Genomic DNA, 20,035 nt, shown 5'->3' on the forward strand with positions numbered 1-20,035 from the left:
TCTATCTATCTATCTATCTATCTATCTATCTATCTATCTATCTATCTATCTATCTACCTATCTATCCTTTCCTTCTTTCTTTGATCTTTTGGGATATAGACTTCTAGTAATGGTACTACCAACTCTTAGTTTTAAAGAGGGAGTCCTCTGGGCCAATATTTTGTAAAGGATGAGAGGTAAAATTGGATGAAGGTTGAGGCGAGCACAAGGTAGGTCTGGTTAAAATTTTTTAAAAGGTAGTATAACATACATATTGGCATTATGGAAAACATGAACATTATTTCCAAATTTCCACAACCATCTCTTGCTTGGTGAGGGAGGATGACAATATTCTCGGGAGACCAGCCTGGAAAAGACAAGAAAAAGAATCCTTGGGAAAAGATCATAGCAATAATTGTAGCTACTCTTAAGATATAAAGGGAAATTGGACTTTAAAAGGAAAGAGGATGACCATAATATTGTAAACTTAGGACTTCATGTTCACAAATTATAAGGGGAGTTCCCCTTGTGTTGTGGGTTGGAGGGAGGGGGGAATCAGGAAGGGTGGGAAGATGGGGGTGGAGAAGATTTTTAAACCTGAAGTGTTCACTTGGGCTTTCTCCATTGGATTTTGTTTCTCTCTCAGTTGCTGCTGTTCTGTGGTCTTGTGAGCATAGTAAGGCCCATCAGCAGTTGTTCAGTGATGACCTAATAGATTCCCTCACTTAATATTTGTCTTTGGTAGTCTGCCTCTATCTCAGTAGCTGTAGTGGTCTTGACTGCATGGCTGGCCGGTTTTAATTCAAAGTCTCTGTGACTCGTCCCTTGTCAGCAGGTGTTAGTATCTACATGGTCTTTGTTCTGCCAGAGCAAGGAAAGAAGGCATCAGTCAGTAGAAGGTTGTGGTCCTTCTGTCTCCTTCCTGCTTTGGTCTGGTTCTCAACCCCTTCATTGAAGAAGCAGTAGGGAAATTAGAAAATAGACATGTGACTCTGTCTACCCCAGGACCCAGAATAGTTCCCCACCAGCTAAACAAAAAGATCCAGGGCAGGTAATAACTTCTTTGGCTACTATAATTCCTAACATATGTTTGTTTGTTTGTTTATTTATTTATTTTGGAGGGGGGAAGGGCAATTGGGGTTCAGTGACTTGCCCAAGGACACACAGCTAGTTTTGTGTGAAGTGTCTGAGGCCAGATTTGAACTCAGGTCCTCTTGACTCCAGGGCTGGTGCTGTATTCACTGTGCCACCTAGCTGCCCCTGCTAACATTTATCTTTGTGCCTACTATGGACCAGGTCCTGTTCTGAGCACTTTATACTTATTATCTCCTTTAATCCTCACAACAACCCGGTGAAGTAGGTGCTATTATTATTCCCATTTTACAGATGAGGAAACAGAGGTTAAGTGACTTACCCAGGGCCATACAACTTTAGAGAAATGGGCTCAGGACACATTCTTTCTGACTTAACCTCTCCTCATGAGCTGAAGCAAGAAAAGAAGAGGAGAGAGGAAACATGCCTCTGACATCTACTTGAGGCCTTTCTGTTGTCTTATGCATTTAAAAAAAAAGAGAATCTTGGGGCCGCTAGGTGGCTCAGTGAATAGAGCACTGGCCCTGGAGTCAGGAGGACCTGAGTTCGAATTCGGCCTCAGACACTTAACACTTACTAGCCTTGTGACCTTGAGCAAGTCACTTAACCCCAATTGCCTTACCTGCCCCCCTCAAAAAAGCAAAGGGGAAGAGGAGGGAGAGTGAGAGGGAGAGAGAGAGAGAGAGAGAGAGAGAGGAGAGAGAGAGGATCTCCTATCAGTGGGAGGGTTCCACCCAGAGAAGCCCTTTTACTCTTCACTTACTGTGTTTATATATTGCTGAGAACCTCACTTATTAATCACCTTGGGTGAGTTCTAGGAATGTTCCTAGAATGGAATTAATTATCATTAATCATGTCAAGAAGCTGTGGTTTCATCAGTGTATTCCTTCTTATCATGTAGATATATTAGGTGGTTCTAGTGACAGGATGGGTCTTTCTCTCCAGACTTAGCAAGGTTGCTCATTGGATGAGAGACACAGGGTTTATCACAGTCTTACATATGAAGACTTTCCATAGCTGTAGGACCCCATGGATTTTATACTCTTCAGTCCATAACCTTCAAATATGCAGAGGCACTTCTACACCACATTGAGACACCAGAGTAGTATTTTAATGAAGGATATTGGGGGCTGAGAGTGGGGAAACACCCAGCTCCTTTTAGCAATTACTTTAAGAAGGGAGATTTCATAAAGGTTTCTATTTGATCATAAAATAAGAGATTTATATTATAACCTTCTGAACTAATGTAATCCAGCCACTCTAATTACACAGAAAAGGAAACTGATGCCCAGATAGTAAAGTGATTTGCCTAAGGTGTTGTATGTGTTGTAAATGGCAGAGCTGATATTTGAACCTGGGTTTTCTGACTCCAAATCCTGAACATCCTGCTGCCCCTCTATACAAAAGTGCTTGATTTTAAGGGTCAAATCATGTGTATTCACAAGTAGTCAAATGGGTCAATAAATCGTTGATTTGAGTGGTCCCTTTTTAAGTGATCCGCATCATTATATGGATCAAAAACCCATCCAATAATTCTCATATTCTTATTGGAGTCAAGATAGTCATTTCTTTTCTTTTCTTTGCCAAGGTTTGGTACCTTTGTTTTTTTTTAGGTACAAAATATAATTTAAAATATTTAATTTTAACTATCTCCTAATGTTGCCAAATTCTAAATCTTTCTCCTTTAATTCCCTCAGGCCATGATTTTAATGGGTATAATTACAGAAAGTCTATTAATTTCATTTATTTGAGCATAACAAATGAATGCATTCTTTCCTCCTGTAGTCACTAACATACATATGCTGAAAATTAAATAAACCACCAGAAGAGGAACATCACTGGGCCAGGAGAGGATTCTTGGGCAGCTAAACCAAGGTGGAAATGACACTAGTGTGAAAAGAGATTTCTTGGCCACTTTGAAGACCCTTACTCATCATGTCCAGTGTATCAGTAATTGACTTTACTCCTTTCTGCAGTGTGTTCCTTTTCTAAAACATTTTTTCCATCCATCCTTGTTAAATCATAGAAACTTAGGATCATTGATTTAGAGATGGATAACCTTCAAGGTCATAGGTCTAGCCCTCCTCATTTAACAGGTGAGGAAACTGAGCTTGGCACAGAGAGCTTAAATACCTTGCCCAAGATCACACATCTAGTAGTTGTCCAAGTTAGGACTTGACTAAGGTCTTCCAGACTCCACACACCAGCACTCTATATACCACATGGCTAAATTGTTAAAGTCTTCTTCCTTAGCAAGCCTCCTTTAATCTTTGCTTAATTTTTATCTTAGCTTTTGACCTTCTATACTAGGTAACTTTTATAGCTACATAAATATAGTGTATTTAATTAAAACTTAATAATAGGGGGGCAGCTAGGTGGCACAGTGAATAGAGAACTGACCCTGGAGTCAGGAGGATCTGAGTTCAAATCTGGCTTCAGACACTTGACACACACACTAGCTGTGTGACCTTGGGTAAGTCACTTAATCCCAATTGCCTTGTCTTCCCCCCCTGGCCCACCCCAAAGCAAAAAAAAAAAAACCAACCCAAACCCTTAATAATAGCCTAGTTTTATCTAGCACTTTAGGTAAGACAAAGTGTTTTCCTCACATCATCTCCTTGGATACTCTCCCAAATCCTATGAGAATCAGAACTGCAAATTCTATTATCTCCATTTTACAGATGAGGAAATTTAGAGGCTAAGTGACCTTTCTTTGGCTATATAGCTTATGACTGGCAGAGGTAGCTTGTGAACACCAATCTTTCTGATTCCAAGTCCAGTGTTTTTTCTGCTGCATCATATCTTCGAGCCTTTCCTCCTTTATTAGGTCGTGATTCACAGTGAGTACTTGAGAAGGAGTGGCTAAAAATTGTATATGAGGAATACAAGGTAGATAGTACAATCATTGCCAAGTGGGCAGGAACTTTGTATAATCTAAAGAACAATGGATTTGGAATCAAAGGTAGTTCCAATCCTGATTCTGCTACTACTCACTACCTATGTTATTTTGGCCAAGTCTGGGCCACAGTTTGCTCATTTGTAAAATGAAGGGGTTAAATGAAATAGTATTGAAAATCCCCTTTAACTTTAAATCTATGACCTTATGAACTAAAGGTCTGTGTGATAACTGAGAAAATGGAAACGTTTTATTTTATGTAGCCTATAGGATATAATATTTTATATGACAATGGGGATATGTAGTTATGTTATAACTCAATATATGTTATAGTGAATGTCTTCATAAGGGATTGTATCCTTAAGCTGATACTGTTCAGAGGTATTTTGTTTTTGTTGAAGAAGGGGAGCTTTCTTGCTTTGGTAAATTAAAAATGCATTTTACTGAACATACTGGAATCTTAAACTTCTTGCTTTTCACTTTAGGAAACAAGATTTGGTTAAAACTTCCATTTACTAAGGGCAAGAAGGACTTTTTTTTTTAACAACCACTTAACCTTTGGAAAGTATTTAAAGCACAGTCCTTAAATTTGCTAATTGTTCTCCCTCATCTCAATGATTAACCAATTCTCTGTGTTCGGTTGTAATTGTTCTTCTTCTTCTTCTTTTTGCTTTTTGGAGGGGGGAAGGCAGGGAAATTGGGGTTAAGTGACTTGCCCAAGGTCACACGGCTAGTAAGTGTTAAATGTCTGAGGCCGATTTGAACTCTGTTCCTTTGTTCAATTGTAACTGTTAACTACTTAATAGGCAACTTTATGAAAGAACATGAGTACTAAAGAATTTTATACTTGCCATGCTTTACCATTTGACAGATAATACTGGGTTAGAGTGAATACACTGACTCTGAATCCTTTGTTCTATACCATACAGTCATTATATATTTGAGGCCATCTATAACTAGGGAACTAGGTACAGTAGATAGAGTGCTGACTCTGGAGTCAGAAGCACTCATCTTCATGAATTCAAATCCAGCCCCAGATATTTATTAGCTGTGTGACTCTGGACAAGTCACCTAACTAACCCTGTTTGCCTCAGTTACCTCATCTGTAAAATGAGCTGGAGAAGGAAATGGCAAACCACTCCAGTATCATTGCCAAGAAACCCCAAATAGGCTCATGACTGAAATGACTGAACAATAAAATGCTTAGAAAACATAAAACAGAAAATATCCTTGGACTTTCTGGGAAATAAACTAATTATATAATTTTATATTCTGCTTTATAAGAGAAGATAAATAATAGAGGATTTTACAGTTGTCAGCACACTTTGCAACCAATTGTTGGGTAATTCTGGATTAGAATGAATGCATCACCTCCTAATTCTGTTTTCTATACCATAGAGTCATTATGTATTTGAGGCCACCCATATCTAGGAAATGTATAACAGAGGATATTCCTGGGCTATCTGGGGAATGAACAATACAATGAAATGATTTTTTCCTCATTCATTTCTTGCCCTTAGGATGCTCTGATATTCCCCTCTTTGAATGTGAAATGGAACAGAGCAGTTGCTCTGACTTTTTGAATGATATGTTTATATAGGGATGTGTGGTCCAATGCTGCCTTCAGACTCAACCCAGTGGCTTCTTAAAATGAAGATCCCAGTTCCTCCTCATTTCTCCCCCTTCTAGTGTTGACATTTTTGACAGACAACAGCTTTTCCTCTCTAATTTAAGCTGAAGTGCAGTTTTATTTATGTGTTCTCCAAAAAGGACTATATTATAGGAAGTTTCACTACTTGGCATTTGCCTAGGTAGTGGCCTCAAGGCCATATCATTGATGTTTTCACTGCTGTATCTAATTACAGTGTTGAAATGATGCCAGTGAAAGATAACTTGTATACAAAGTGATGCTGCATGGACCATTCTGCCCATTTGGGGACCCATTTCCCGCCCTCAAAGCTTTATACAGAAAATAATTTTCCAGATGCTACAAGTCATGTAGCTGCCCATTTTACATTTTACTGACAGTGTAGAAGCACCTGGCATCATACTGTATGGATTGGAGGCATTTTTGATGGTCACAGTATCAGATTTAAACTCTAGCCTGGGGCTGTACAAGTTCAACGAAAGTTGTCTAATGACTCTCTGCTATTTGCTCAGTCTCCAGAGAGATTAATTTTCCCTCTGCCTCATCTTCCCTTTTTCCCACCCTCCAGTATTTACAAGACTTGGTTTTGGTTTATTGACAAGTGTGTGTATAAATCCGTGCAAGACAAATTACAGTGGAGCATGTTAACTTTGCTAGTCAAGCATGGTTTAAGGGGAATGTTGATCCAGATTTTGTCCAGGAAATACATTTTATTGGTGTTTGGTTCTAATGTTTTCCTGTCCGGAAACCTTCCCCTTTGGCTGAGCTGCTGTGGAATGCGCTGTCAAGGGGAATCTGCTTTCCCCTGGCCCAGTTGGATATATGTATTCTTGTTGATATATGCTCTAAAGCGAGGTAGAATTTGTGTGTGATTGAGTGTGCACATGCACACGCGTGGTGGTTTTTTTTTTAAGTTTAAATTTAAAAAGAGAGGGAGAGTTTGATAGCTCCCACTTGAGCTGGGCCAGGTATATCTGGGTGCTGGTGGATAACATTTTCTTGTCCTCTCAGGTTGTCAGGATAATTCCTGAATTGTAACAATTCCTTTTTTATTCTTTTAAATTTTATGATAGTTTTTAGTGAAGGGAGGAGCGAAATCGATGTTGTTTAGATGAAAATAGCACATATTTTCCACCCCACTGGCCTTCCTGAAATAACTTGATTTAGAGTCAGAAAACCTGGGTTCAGATAGATGTTGGTTCTGCTAAGTCGAAGCTTTTCTGCTTCACTTTCCCCATCTCTAAAATGAAAGATTTGTACTAGATGACCTTTAAGATTCCTTCCAGCTCTAAATCTTATGCTCTTATGATCCCTTGTGCCGTAAAATGTGGATAATGCTTGAGACTACAGCTACAGAAATGAAGGCTTAGTTCCTTGATTTATTGCATCACTAATTTCACCCTTATTTTGGAAAAGGAAAATAAAAGGGGAAATGTCAATTCACTGAGTATATGGATACTGGAAACACATGTGCTGTTTCCTTTCTTTGGAATGACCTATTCCTCCTCTCCTATCCACCTGTCCTTCAAGATGCAGCTTCAGGCCTATCGCTTCCATAAGGTCCCACCCAACAGTTCCCAACCCTCCTTGGCTGCTTCAATCAACCTTCAGCTCTTCCTTTTCAGAATTACTGTAGCCCTTACTGTCTCTCATTTGGGGTTTTGATCGTATACTGCTTCCGTAACATCTTCTATGAATTCATTATCTTAACCCCCTACTCTCACTGGCAAGATGGGTCCCCAGAGAGTGCTTGCTATTTCTTCCTTCAGGATTCTAGAGATAACCATGATGCTTTCCATTAACCAGTTGACATTAGTTACCTTTTCCAGAGGGATATGTATTGAGAAGGCATAGCAAGGACCGAGGCACAAAAATATCCCCCCACCCCAAGTCAGGGGGGTGAATTTGAAGCACAAAGGTTCTGAGGCACATGGTCAGAATATGTTGTGGTTAGGGAGGGGTACCTTAGGTCTCCTGGCCTTGGCAATCTTCTCCCTTCTCTGAGTTTCCATCATTGCAGCAATAGCTGAGTGTAGTGAGGAGTTAGTACTGAGAAGTGACCTGCATGACCTAGTCCAGCAATGACTTGTCAGCTGAACTGGATTAAGCAAGAACCACTCTCAGGACTGGTTCTGCACCATATTCAGCTGTTGTTGCTACTGGCTCCAGTGGTCTCTGCTCTGACTCTGGTTACTGAGGGAGACTCTGATGGCTCTTCTGACTTTTAGGAGTGCATAGACTCCTAAAAGTAGTAGCCTGGGTGGGTTCCTCCACCACATTCTTCTTTATGTATGATCAAGAAAGAATAACCACAAAGGAACCCAGAGAAATGGAGTTCCTGAGGAACATGTGTAGGAGATAAGGAAGCCTACCACCCACCATTGGCTCATAGCAAGATCCTCACTAGAAAGCCACCTAGGAAGAGAGTGAAGGATCATTCGCTGGAACTTTTTACATTCACCCTTAGTTCTACTCAATGAGAAGACTCTTCATCACTATGGTTTCTAAGTTATTTTCATGACCAAGAAAACTCATTAAACCTCCACATGTTGGACTGGAACCAAGTGAGGAATATCACACAAACATCAAGTACTTGGCTCTCACATATTACATTTGCTTCTGTTTTTCTACATGCTACATACAAGGAGAAGTCATGTAATATCAATAATTTTTTAAAAATTGGGAAACAGGTCTTCTAATTAAATTTGACTTTCTTTTTTTGCCTTTTTTTTTGGAGGGGGGAGGACAGGGCACTGAAATTAAGTGACTTGCCCAAGGTCACACAGCTAGTAAATGTTAAGTATCTGAGGCCAGATTTGAACTCAGGTCCTCCTGACTCCAGGGCTGGTGCTCTATTCACTGCACCACCTAGCTGCCCCTATATTTGACTTTCTTAAGGGCAAGCATTGTACCTTTCTAATTCCTTGATATTCCTATAGGACTAGCATAGTGCTGTACACACAGTAAGTACCCTTGTAGAACATTAGCCTGCTGAGGGCAGGAAATGTTAATTTTTTTAATCCCCTATTTCTATCATAGTACACATAATAGGCACTTGAAAATACATGTTGAATTGAATTGAATAAATATTTGTTGAATTTTGCATAGTAGAGAGCATTGACTAAGCCTTAGCTTTAAACCAACCATTAAAGTAACATGTTGATTTTATTTATAGGAGAGATTATGGCCCTCACAGAGTATTACCAGTGAAGTTAAGGCCACCAGAACAGTACATTCCAAATGAAGAGAATATGGATTTGGTCACAACATATAAACAGGATTACAATCCCTACCCTGTCTGTCGAGTAGATCCTGTCAGACCACGTGAAAACAGGCATCCATGTAAAGAGAAGATGGAATCTCTGGCCACTTATAAAGGTATGACCATGCCCTCATTGTTTTCTTTGGGAAGTTCTCTCACAAGGCCATTCTATTTAGGTTAGAAAAAATTTATTGACATATGTGGCTGTTCCAAAGAGATAATAGCATGAATAGAGAGCAAGGAAGACCTGGGTCCAACCATGCCTTTGGCAAATATGGATTGTGTGACACTTGGCAAGCCAATAAAGGCTCTAAGAATGTAAATTGCAGAGAAGCTACTCTTCTGTGTTGAAAGAGGGGAGGGAATTTCTTACACCAATAGAATATAGATCCAGACCAAAAAAGAGGTTGCCCTTAATTTATTTCATCTTCAGGTTCAAATTAACATTAGTTAATTTGTTATGTACCCAATATAATGACTTATAACTTTCTCATTGTTACTTCTATTGAATTTAAGTTTGGAGTAAACTAGCATGCCAGGAGAACAATATACTCCAAATACCTAGCTCCTGTGAACAGGGTATATTATCATTATTAAATAAATCCTATAGCCATGTTACCTGACATGTATATAATGATGTGAATGATCATTATTGTGTTATGTAAGTAAATGAGCACAAATGATAATCAGCTCAGTAATGTCTGTAATTAGTAATTTTAAAAAATGACCAACTTACGCCTTCTTGAGTTTGGGGATGGAGGCAAGTCCTGTTTCATCACACCTGGTGTGACTCTTCAGACCTCGACACTGGGAGCTGAAATATTTCTTGGATTTAGAGGTAATGTGGCAGAATGAATAGAGCACTGGACTTAAAATCAGGAACATCTGGATTTGGACCCCACCCAGCCTCAAATACTTACTAGCTTTGTGATCCTGGGGAACTCTTTTTAATCTTCCTGGGGACAGTTTATCTCATCTGAAAAATGAATAGTCTAGGTCAGTGGCCTCTAAGATCCCTTCCATGTCTCTGCCTGTTCCTCTCTAACTCTAACTCAAAGGAAAAAAACTCTCATGTCCTTCTCCTTTTTCAGTCCCTATAAATTGAAAAGGACTAAATTAAAAAAGAAAATGTGGATCTGTCTGGCATCTCACCTCATGTCCTCTGCTGCATAGATATACTTGTGTGTCTAACAAGGCACAACCTTGAGCATTAATAATGTTCAAAGACCCAGGTTCAAATCCTTGCTCTTTTTGTGACCTTGAGCAAGTCACTTTCTAAGTCTATTTGCACTTTAATTTCTCATCTATAAACCCAGAGGGTCAGCTGAAAATCTTATTTATTTTATTAAAATTTTTAATGCACCAAATAGAACAGCCAAATTATTATTATTATTATTTAAGCAATCTGGGTTAAATGACTTGCCCAGAGTCACATAACTACTGAGTGTCTGAGGCTGGATTTAATGCAGGTCCTCCTGAGTCCAGTGCTGGTGCTCTATCCACGGTGCCACCTAGCTGCCCCTAAAATCTTTTTAAAAAATGCATATTAACACTTTCCAAAAAACACAATATATCAAGATACTTTCAAAGCAGATATACAAATAGGTGAGAGAACCAAGCTCTGTTTCAGATAATCTATATGAGAAGTTGCTATGGGATCCCTAACTTGGAAAATTTGCAAGGAGTAGGGGGTGATCATTTAAAAATCGTCCATATGTGTGTAACTTAACCATATCTTACTTTCTTTTCCCTTCTATTTCCCTCCCATCTTGGAGAGTTTTCTTTTCCGTCCTTTTCCTTTTGTTTTCTCTTATGTCTAGTTTAGCTTGTTTGAGAAGAGTATGACACACTTTAACCAATACTCCTGCATGTATGTACCAGTTAGGTTAGCACAGAAATTCCATGCCATGATCTTTCTATCCCTGCTGCTTCCTAGAGGGTCTGGTGAGGGAGGATAGATACGGTCAGAGTAGTCTCTAAGGCTATTGAGCCTGCCAGGCTGTATGTAGCTCAGGCACTGGGGAGGTGTTCAGGTTGACGTTCCAGGGTTAGTGTTCCTCTCCATTATGTGAATGCTCACATGTGGTCAGAGCTGTAACAGAAATTTTAGAAGGTGTTCAGGGACCATTCCTCCCTTATCTTATTATTTCATCACTGAGTCAGGTGACTTTTTTCTGTTACAATTCATTTGCTGCATTAGTAATTTCCCTTGTAACTTCATTATTTTATGGCACAACTTCTTTCTCCTTCCAAATGGGGATAAAAAGGGCGGGGAGGGAGAAAGACAAAGATCATTAAGAGCCTCATTTCTTATAAGCAATATGTACGGAAGTTCTGCCTACATATTCACTCCCCTTACATTTACTCCATAGGAACCATATGTAAATCTTTCCCTTTATCACTGTTAAGGTCAGCACCTTTGCTGCAGCACAGGAACGCCAGTAAAATATACTGGAGCAGCATTTGGTTGTAATTTGTGGTATTTTCAAAACAATGTGCAATTGGAAGGATGTAGAGTATAATTATTTAGTGCTCTGGGTCTGCATTGAGCTTTATGTTCAGTCGTTTTTCAGTGGTGTCCGACTCCTCATGACCCTATTTTTGGGGGTTTTCTTGGCAAAGATAGTGGAGTGGTTTGCCATTTTCTTCTCCAGCTCATTTTACAGGTGAAGAAACTGAGGCAAACAGGGTTAAGTAACTTATCCACGGTCACACAGCTGGTAAGTGTCAGACTGGATTTGAACCCTGGTTTTCCTGAGTTCTAGCCACTGTACCAGCTAGCTGCCTGTGCATTGAGCTACTTTCTTTTAAAAAAATCTGTAGTGAAGAAAAGAAAGTCCCTTCTCTGTGCCCCACCTGCCTACTCTCTTTGGAAAGTATAGTTTTTCTGAATACCTGTTCAGTGCACTGGTTTTATTAAACTCCTGTGGATGAATTGTTTATTCTGTGAAAGTGTGTAGATTTCCAGGATCTCAGTGCAAGGATCCATTACAAATGTTTTACATATGAAATGGTAGAGAGGAGAACAGTACAAGGGATAGCTTAAAGTTTAGGAACTTGACTTCTTAACACACCATCTATCACGTGGGGAGGTCTGTAAGGTTCCCGATCTCCTTCCTGTTACATCTAGGGAGTATGTAGGGATCCACAAGCACGGCACCCCATTTGACTGTCATCTTAGTTGACTGTGTTGAAGTTTGCCTGTGGAACATGTGGTTTGGATTCCAGAGAAGGTCCCCTCTCAATTCACCCTAATGCTTTCAAGATGCTGATGTAACCATTAATTTCTCTGGGAAAAGGATTAGGCTTTCAATTAAAATGTAGCATATTTTGAATACATGGTAGTTTCGTTGGCCTAAAATAAACTTACAGTGTGTCGAGGGGGACCGTACACGTGCAGCTGGATAAAGCTGAAGTTTCCCATCCCATGCTTTTTCTCTTTTCTTAAGTAAGGCATTAAGCTTGGTAAATCCCAGTACAGTCACATACAGTGATGTCAGAACCTTGGAGTTTTCAGGGAGTTCACTTGGGTTCAGATCAGTTATTTCAAGCCTGATAATTTATGAGAAGTTTATCAGAAATTCTGACACCTAATACAGCTTTGTGGCTCTCTATAGCCCTGCACTCATTCAGAAATCTTAGGGGACTGACCCACCATCTTCTCTCCTTCACATTTCCTTATAGATTATGTCTAGTGATTCCAAACAAATTTCTTCCTTTTGGGACTCTTTTATTGGAATGTCTGTGTGAGGGCCTACGGAAAAAAAAAAAAAAACTTCCCTACATAGCCATTTGAAGTGTTAGGAAACTTCTCTAGTGGGATGTCTTAAAATATGACCTTGGGCAGAGGTGGGGAGCCTGTGTCCTCAAGGCCACATGTGGCCTTCTAGGTTCTTGGGTACAGCTTTTTGACTGAGTCCAAGTTTTACAGAACAAATTCTTTTATTAAGGGGATTTATTCTATGAAGTTTGTATTCAGCCAAAGGGCTGCCCTTGAGGACCTAAAGGGCCACATGTAACCTCGAGGCTGCTGGTTCTCCACCCCTGACCCTGGGTAAATCATCAAACCTTCCTTCACCTGTGTTTCCTTATTTGTACAATGGGGTTACCTAATGGGGGTACTGAAGGGGTCCCTTCAGCTCTCACCATCTATAATTCTATGATTCTCCAAACTTTGGACTTTCAGGAGTCTTATGACCTTTTGATTTACAACTTATGGGACCCCCTTGAGATTTAATAAGTGACGGTCTAGGTTGGGGGTCTTTTGTCACACACAGGATGGTTGTGATGAAGTTAAGCTGTTTAAAAACTCATTGTCATTTTGCTTCTTCTTAACTCTCATTTCTTGGTCACTTTGAGAACCTGTGAAATGCTGTGCTCTTATATATGCCTCGTACCTTGTAAATAGAGGGACCTCAGTCAATGTCTTTTGGATGACTGGATGGGCTAGTGAGTGACATTTTGCACTCAAAGTCACACAGCCACGGGTGCCGATTGTCTTCCCTGGAGACAATCAGAAAGAGGACTAGACTTTGGAGTTAGAAGAAATGAGGTCAGATTCCAGCAAATTCTATATGCTAGATGCATAGACTATAAGAAGGCTTTTTAAATGTGTCTAAGCTTCAGTTTCTTCATTATGAAATGGGGGTGATAATTTTTGTTCTCTCTTACGATGTTGGGGGATTAAACAAGGTGCTGGCAAAAATGCTTTGTGAACTATAAAATACTATACAAATGTCAGCTTTTTCCTATTTTTATTATGATAGAGATAGGAGGCTCTTGTATCAGAATCTCTTCCCTTGAGCCCTCATGCCCAGCTCTCCCAGCCTTCTCTGGGAAGTCATTCCCATCCACTTGGAAGAAGAGGGGGTGTTAATTTTCTTCTCATCTGCACTCTCTATGAAATGTGGCAGTGGTGTTCACGTATCACCCAACCAAATACCATTTATTGCTCACGGCAACATAACTTACTCAGTATTTTGCCTTTTTAGTCATTTGCCTTTTTAGAAGGTTAGCTTATAATGTTACCAGGCTCAGACTGTAAGCTCTTCGAAGTAAGGGACTCTGTAACTCTTAGGTCTTGCAGTGTGTAAGTGCTTTAGGCCTAGAATTGGGAAGACCTGAGTTCAAATGTGATCACTTTTTAGCTGTTTGACCTGGCAAATCACTTAGCCTCTGTCTGCCCCATTTTCCACAGCTGCAAAGTGAGGATCATAATAGCACCTGCCTTATAGGGTTGTTGTACAGATCAAATGAGATGATGTTTATGAAGTGCTTAGTGCAGTATTAGGCATATAGCAGGCACTTAATAAATGCTCATTCCCTTCCTGTCTTTCTTTTCCCTTCCCCATTTGTCTAGCAAAGCACATGCAATGTTGGGACTCTCGATGAATTCTTGGGATATTGATGATCTAAATTTGAAGCTCACATCTGTAATTTACTTAAAATTTATGTGGCTATATTGAAAAATGTTTCTGTGGCCTCCCTATTAAGCCATAATTAAGTAATAATGTGAGATAGAAGGCAGGTTACACTTTGCAATTCACAGGCATATTAGTTCATTTGACCCTCACAAAATGAGGTATTTAAGGCAAGGGATATGTTGTTCATCCTCATTTTACAGATGTGGAAACCGAGGCCTTAGTTAATTTTGTAGATGTGGAAACTGAAGCACTGCTATAATCATGTCATTCATCTACTCAAAAGAACCTTAAGTGATTCCCCAATGCATCTTGAATAAAGTAGAAATTCCTGCTCCTAGAATTTAAGGCCCTCTATAATTTATTTATCCTTACCTTAAAGGCTCAACTAATATTCCACATCCTTTCTCCCCCAGGAAGCCTTTTCTGGCCCCACCCCTTCCCCTGTGTAAAAATGAGCTTTTCCTCCTTAAATTTCTCATTTTCCCTGGCCCTATTCTTTGGCACAGTGCCTTATGTATAATAGGCCCTTCATAAATGCTAGTTAAATTTAACTGAATTGTCTAACTCACCTTTTGTGTCACGATTATTTGGCACTTGCTATTCCCCTCCTCTGTTAGACTATAATATGGACCTTGAGAGCAGGGTCTGGGTCATGGTTATCTTAGTGCCAAACATAATGACCTGTGCATAGTAAACACTAATGAAGTGGCTTGCTTAAGGCCACACATAGCTAGTATGAAGCTGAGGCAAGATGGGAAGCCAAGTGTTCTGCCTCTAAATCTGTTCATTCCAGTTTACCACATTGCTTTTTCAAGATGGTTATTATTATTGGGTGGTTATCATTAATTAGCATAATCATCATTATCTTTTAGATGCAAGGGGTATGCAGCAGTGTGTGAAATAAAGCTTTCCTTTTTAGAAATGCTGCATAGCTGAAACACTAAGTCCTTCATTCAACTAGGAGCTAGGTAACCCTTGTATTTTATGAAACAAGAATATATTCAGGAAAAGATTATTAATTTTCCATCATATATATGTATATATAAATATACATACATACTGTACATGTCAGGAGGTATGACCTGTGTTGATTTGTTTTCATTTCAGCTGATTATTTGCCCTGGAACCAACCAAAACGTGAGCTGATAAAACCAGATCAAACCTACCGCCCAGCAACAGCAAAGTTTGAGTATAGAACCACTCACCAGGATGATTTCCCCTTCAGGGGCCTAGTGACCACAGTGAGTTGCAAGCCCCATTATCAGCAAAAGATATCCCCTCTACCCCTGGAAGACCTGACCAACTACAGGCTGAACTATGTGGCGCATCCAATAGAGAAACGACTTCCAATGGAGGTTACCAAGTTCAAGCCCTCTGACATCCCCTTTGATGGCCTCACTACCCACAAGGAGGCCTTTAGGGGATTGCTTGGGGAGCCTGCCAAGTCCCTGAAACCTAACCCCAAGATTAGCAGTTGTGAAAGCCCCTTCACCAACACAACTGAGTTTCGGGAAAAGTACCAAGTATGGCCAATACCCCAAATGTACTCTCGGCCCCCGGCAGTTTACCTCCCCCCAGATGAGAAGATGGACCTCTTGACAACAGCGCAGGCTCACTACACTTATCAGAAAGGGGGCCCTGCCCAGTGCTGCCGTCCTGTGATACAACCTAAGAAGTCGGGGCGCTTTGAAGGCTCCACCACCAACAGGGATGATTTCAAGCAGTGGCCCACTGCCAAGCAAGAGCCCATCAAACCCATTGCTCAGCTCAACTTGCCCAAGGATCCCATGGACTACCTGACTACCACCAAGACCTATTTTGTTCCTCATCCACCTATTATCACAAAGAGCTGTAAACCTTTCATTCCTCCTGCCCGGTGTCAGGCCCCTCTGATGGGAGAAACAACTTACAACATCAGCTATACTCCTAAGGAACCAGTGAAATGTCTTGCTTCATTTCCCGAGCCACCAGGCTACACTTTTGATGAAGTGGACGCATTTGGTCACAGGGTGTATCGTCCTGTGTCCCACTTGGACCAGCTTGGCTCGAGGAAGAGTAGTTGCCTTTCTGCAGATAGACCAGATGGTCCCAACCAAAGGGAGCTAGCAGTGACGGCTTGATTCTTTTTCCTTTTTGAAAATTTTTCTCACAAAATTTCTAAAATTCACAGTACTTATACAGTCTGTTGAGATTTATTCCTCGAAAAACTTTGACCTTCTCAATCATTCCCCGGGGGTTCGTTCCTGCTGGAAAATCTGAATAAATGAGAATCAGTTTACTTTAGGAAAATGACAGTTAATCACTGATGATTGACTAATTTCCTCTCTTGATCCTTTCTCCCAGCATCCCCACACTTCCCAAACCTCGTGCTTTCTTATGTTTCTTAAACATGGATGGAGTGGGTTCTCTCAGAAGCTAATTTCTTACATTTGGATCTATTATAGTGATTCAGTTGTTGTATTAATAATGAAATTAGACTTGAATCCTGACAAGGTTGATAAATAAAACATATTTTGGGGAATTGGCTTTTTTAAGTGATGTATCTCTTCACACATATATTGTACAGGTAGTAGAATATGGGGTGGGGTGGATCGGCACTCTTTGAAACTAAGAAACTTGTGGGTTGGCTTATGATGGTTATAGCTTGAGTTTTAAATGAGTTCCTATAGCCAGACATATTGGGGGAGACAGGGCCAAAAGCTAGTTATCCCAAATCTTAGGACATTGCTTTTTCCATTAGACCAGAATTTTACTACCTTGTCCCTTGTATAGGTTGTAGGACTGTAGATTTGGAGCTGGGAGGGGATAATTTGGAAACCTTGCACTAGGCTCTGTCCACCTCTAGGAAAACTGCCAGCCTACTCTGATATACCCATTTTGGAAGGTGGACGAGAGTTGTGTGATGTTCAACATGTAGTGGTCTGTCCTGAAGGAGAAGGAATGATGGGGCCATCTCCAGTTGTCCTGATCTATATCTGGTCACTGGACCCAAATGGCTTGTGAGGGAAAAGTGAGGCTGGTGACTTTGCACAGCCCTCCCTCACATATCCAATTCACTTGCATGTCATGATATAGCCTTCCTGATGTCATGGTCCTCTCCAAGAATGAGGGACTAACAAGCAGCAGTAGAAGAGGGGCAGCTAGGTGGTGTAGTGAATAGAGCACAGCCCTGGAGTCAGGAGGACCTGAGTTCAAATCCGGCCTCTGATACTTAATACACACACACAAACTAGCCATGTGACCTTGGGCAAGTCACTTAACCCCAATTGCCCTCCAAAAATAAAAATAAATAAAGGGGAAAAAATTCCACAGTTGCGCCATTCTCTTACCAATTGATTAGGCAGCCATATCTACAAAAGAAGAAGAAGAAGAAAAACAACAAGAGCAGGAATGTCAGCCTTAACTTTCTATTTGGATAAAGAGATTACATAAGACTAATTAATTAGCTGGTGGCTCAGTGGATAGAGCATTGGGTCTGGAGTCAAGAGTGCTTGATTCAAATTTGGCCTCAGACACTTACTAGCTGTGTGACCCTGGGCAAGTCACTTTACCTCTGTTTGTTTTTGTTTCCTAATCTGCAAAATGGGGATAATAATAGCATCTACCTTCAAGACTGATTTTGGGGATCAAATAAGATAATAATTATAAAGTGCTTAGTACATAGTAAGTGCTATGTAAATGTTAGCTATTATTGAGTTTTTCTTTTAAAAATAAAAAAAATCTTCATTTCTTATTATGAATTTAAATATCAACAAACATTAGTGTTTTGGTATACAAAGAATTTGTCAACTGCTATCATCTTTTGTCCATGATCAATGTTGATTGATGATTGTTTATGAAACTGAATTTGTTACATTTAATATCTTTTTTTAAAGGTATGTTAAATTTAATATAGTAGTACAACATTGTCAAGGAAATCTTGAGACTCTTGGCGCAAAGAACTCAGGAAAGGAGATATTCAAGAATGAAGAGACAACATAGGATCATAGAGTATTTGGAGTTGAGACGAGTTCAAATCCTTGCTCTAGTACTGAATAACAAAGAACTCAGGGGCAGGTCAATTTGCTTCTGCAAGGGTAAATTCCTTTTTCGATAAAATGGGCTTAACATTACTTGTACTATTTACTTCACAGGGTTGGGATGAAAGTGCCTTCTAAAGCCTAAAGTGCTATAAAAATATGAACTTTTTTGTTGTTGTTGTTGCTTTTTGTAGGGGGGAAGGCAGGGCAATTGGGGTTAAGTGACTTGCCCAAGGTCACACGGCTAGCAAGTGTTAAGTGTCTGAGGGTGGATTTGAACTCAGGTCCTCCTGACTCCAGGGAGGGTGCTCTATTCACTGCGCCACCTAGAGGCCCATAAATGTGAGCTTTTAAAATCTTTTTTTAGGCTCTCCAAATGAACAGCCTGAGGATATAGTGAAAGGAACTTAGATCATCACCTGGAATAATTTTCTTTCTAATTAGCCTTCTTATAAAATGGGAGGAGGAATACACTTGTGGAAAGAAACCAATAAGTTTCATTGATCAGTTCCTTTTAAGGTGCATAGAGTCACCTGAGTTGGGCCTATTATTACATTTCAGTGATAACTTGTGGGAACCATTTTGTTTTGGAAGTGGCTGTAGGTGCATGTCAAGCTAGAGCAGAGGTTCCCAAACTTACTCCCTCTTTAACAAGAAAAGACTCAGCAGGGCCGCCAGGTAGCACAGCGAGTAAGAGCACCGGTTCCAGTGTCGGGATGACCTGGAGATGGAATCCTGGGCTCAGACACTTAGCACCCACCCAGAAACACCTGGCTGTATAACCTTGAGCAAGTTATTTAAAGCTGATTGCTTAAAAAAAAAAAAGAAAAAGAAGAAACTCACCCCCCCCCCCCCCGAAATCTATTTTCTTTAACTCTTTAGTGCATTTCAAAAAAAAATACAAAAATTAAAAAAAGATACATCTTAAATTTAATAATTTATTATAAATTTGTGGGTTTTTTCCTGCATTGAAATTTTGATGATGCAATATTGCATCATGTAATTGTATAGTATCGTATTATAAATAAGTCATTACATGCACATATTCCTGCTGATTCCTGCTGGACTTCCTGATGATGAATGACATCCTTGCCTGCCAACACTTGCTTGTGAAGACTTCTTGCTAGACTTGACCATTGATAGGTTGGCTATACTTTGCATTTTGTGTGTTTATTTGGGAAATAATGTAATCACTACTACTTTAACTCTGTTACACAATAGATGAAACATGTATGAGCAATTTTTCAAAATTTTCTTCTCTACTTATGCTTCCACCACCTTATTTTTATTCAATGCCCCCCAATTGCACCCAAGGGTAATACCACACCCTTGGATTATTCTAGCATCCCCAGGGGGTGGTATTGCCCATTTTGGGAACCTATGGGTTAGAGGAATCTACTTCAAAGCCCCATAGCATTATCTTTTCCTGATACCTCCCATGATATTAGTGAGGATCCCTTTATAGTTTCCAAAGTATAGTAGTTTTTAAAATTTAAGACATACTGACTCTGGGTCATTTTAGTTTAGCTTCAGTACTCTGACTTTGGATGCTTACTATCATCCATAGGAGGAAAAAAAACCAAAACTAACACAAAACAAAACTAAGGTACTATCTATGCACAAAGTGTGAGGCAGAATATTTGATTTCAGAATCAGGATTCACAAATATTTACGCAGGTTGGAAAACTATGATAAATCTAATAAGGTAAACTTTTG

The 20,035-nt window shown here is 39.9% G+C and overlaps 1 protein-coding gene across 1 annotated transcript in view; it reads left to right on the forward strand.

Annotated features, from left to right (window-relative positions):
• SAXO1 (stabilizer of axonemal microtubules 1) overlaps positions 1–16,641 on the forward strand; it is a 33,453-nt gene extending 16,812 nt beyond the window's left edge. The window contains exons 3-4 of the mRNA XM_069090552.1: positions 8,791–8,993; positions 15,408–16,641. Of these exons, the coding sequence (XP_068946653.1) occupies positions 8,791–8,993; positions 15,408–16,420 (1,216 nt within the window). The 3' untranslated portion in view covers positions 16,421–16,641. The remainder of the gene's footprint in view (positions 1–8,790; positions 8,994–15,407) is intronic.
• Positions 16,642–20,035: the final 3,394 nt, after the last annotated feature.

Source organism: Petaurus breviceps, unplaced genomic scaffold (assembly GCF_028583685.1).
Source record: "Petaurus breviceps papuanus isolate PSGF00001 unplaced genomic scaffold, PetGlider_PUasm1.0 187, whole genome shotgun sequence".
Classification (NCBI taxonomy): Eukaryota; Metazoa; Chordata; class Mammalia; order Diprotodontia; family Petauridae; genus Petaurus; species Petaurus breviceps.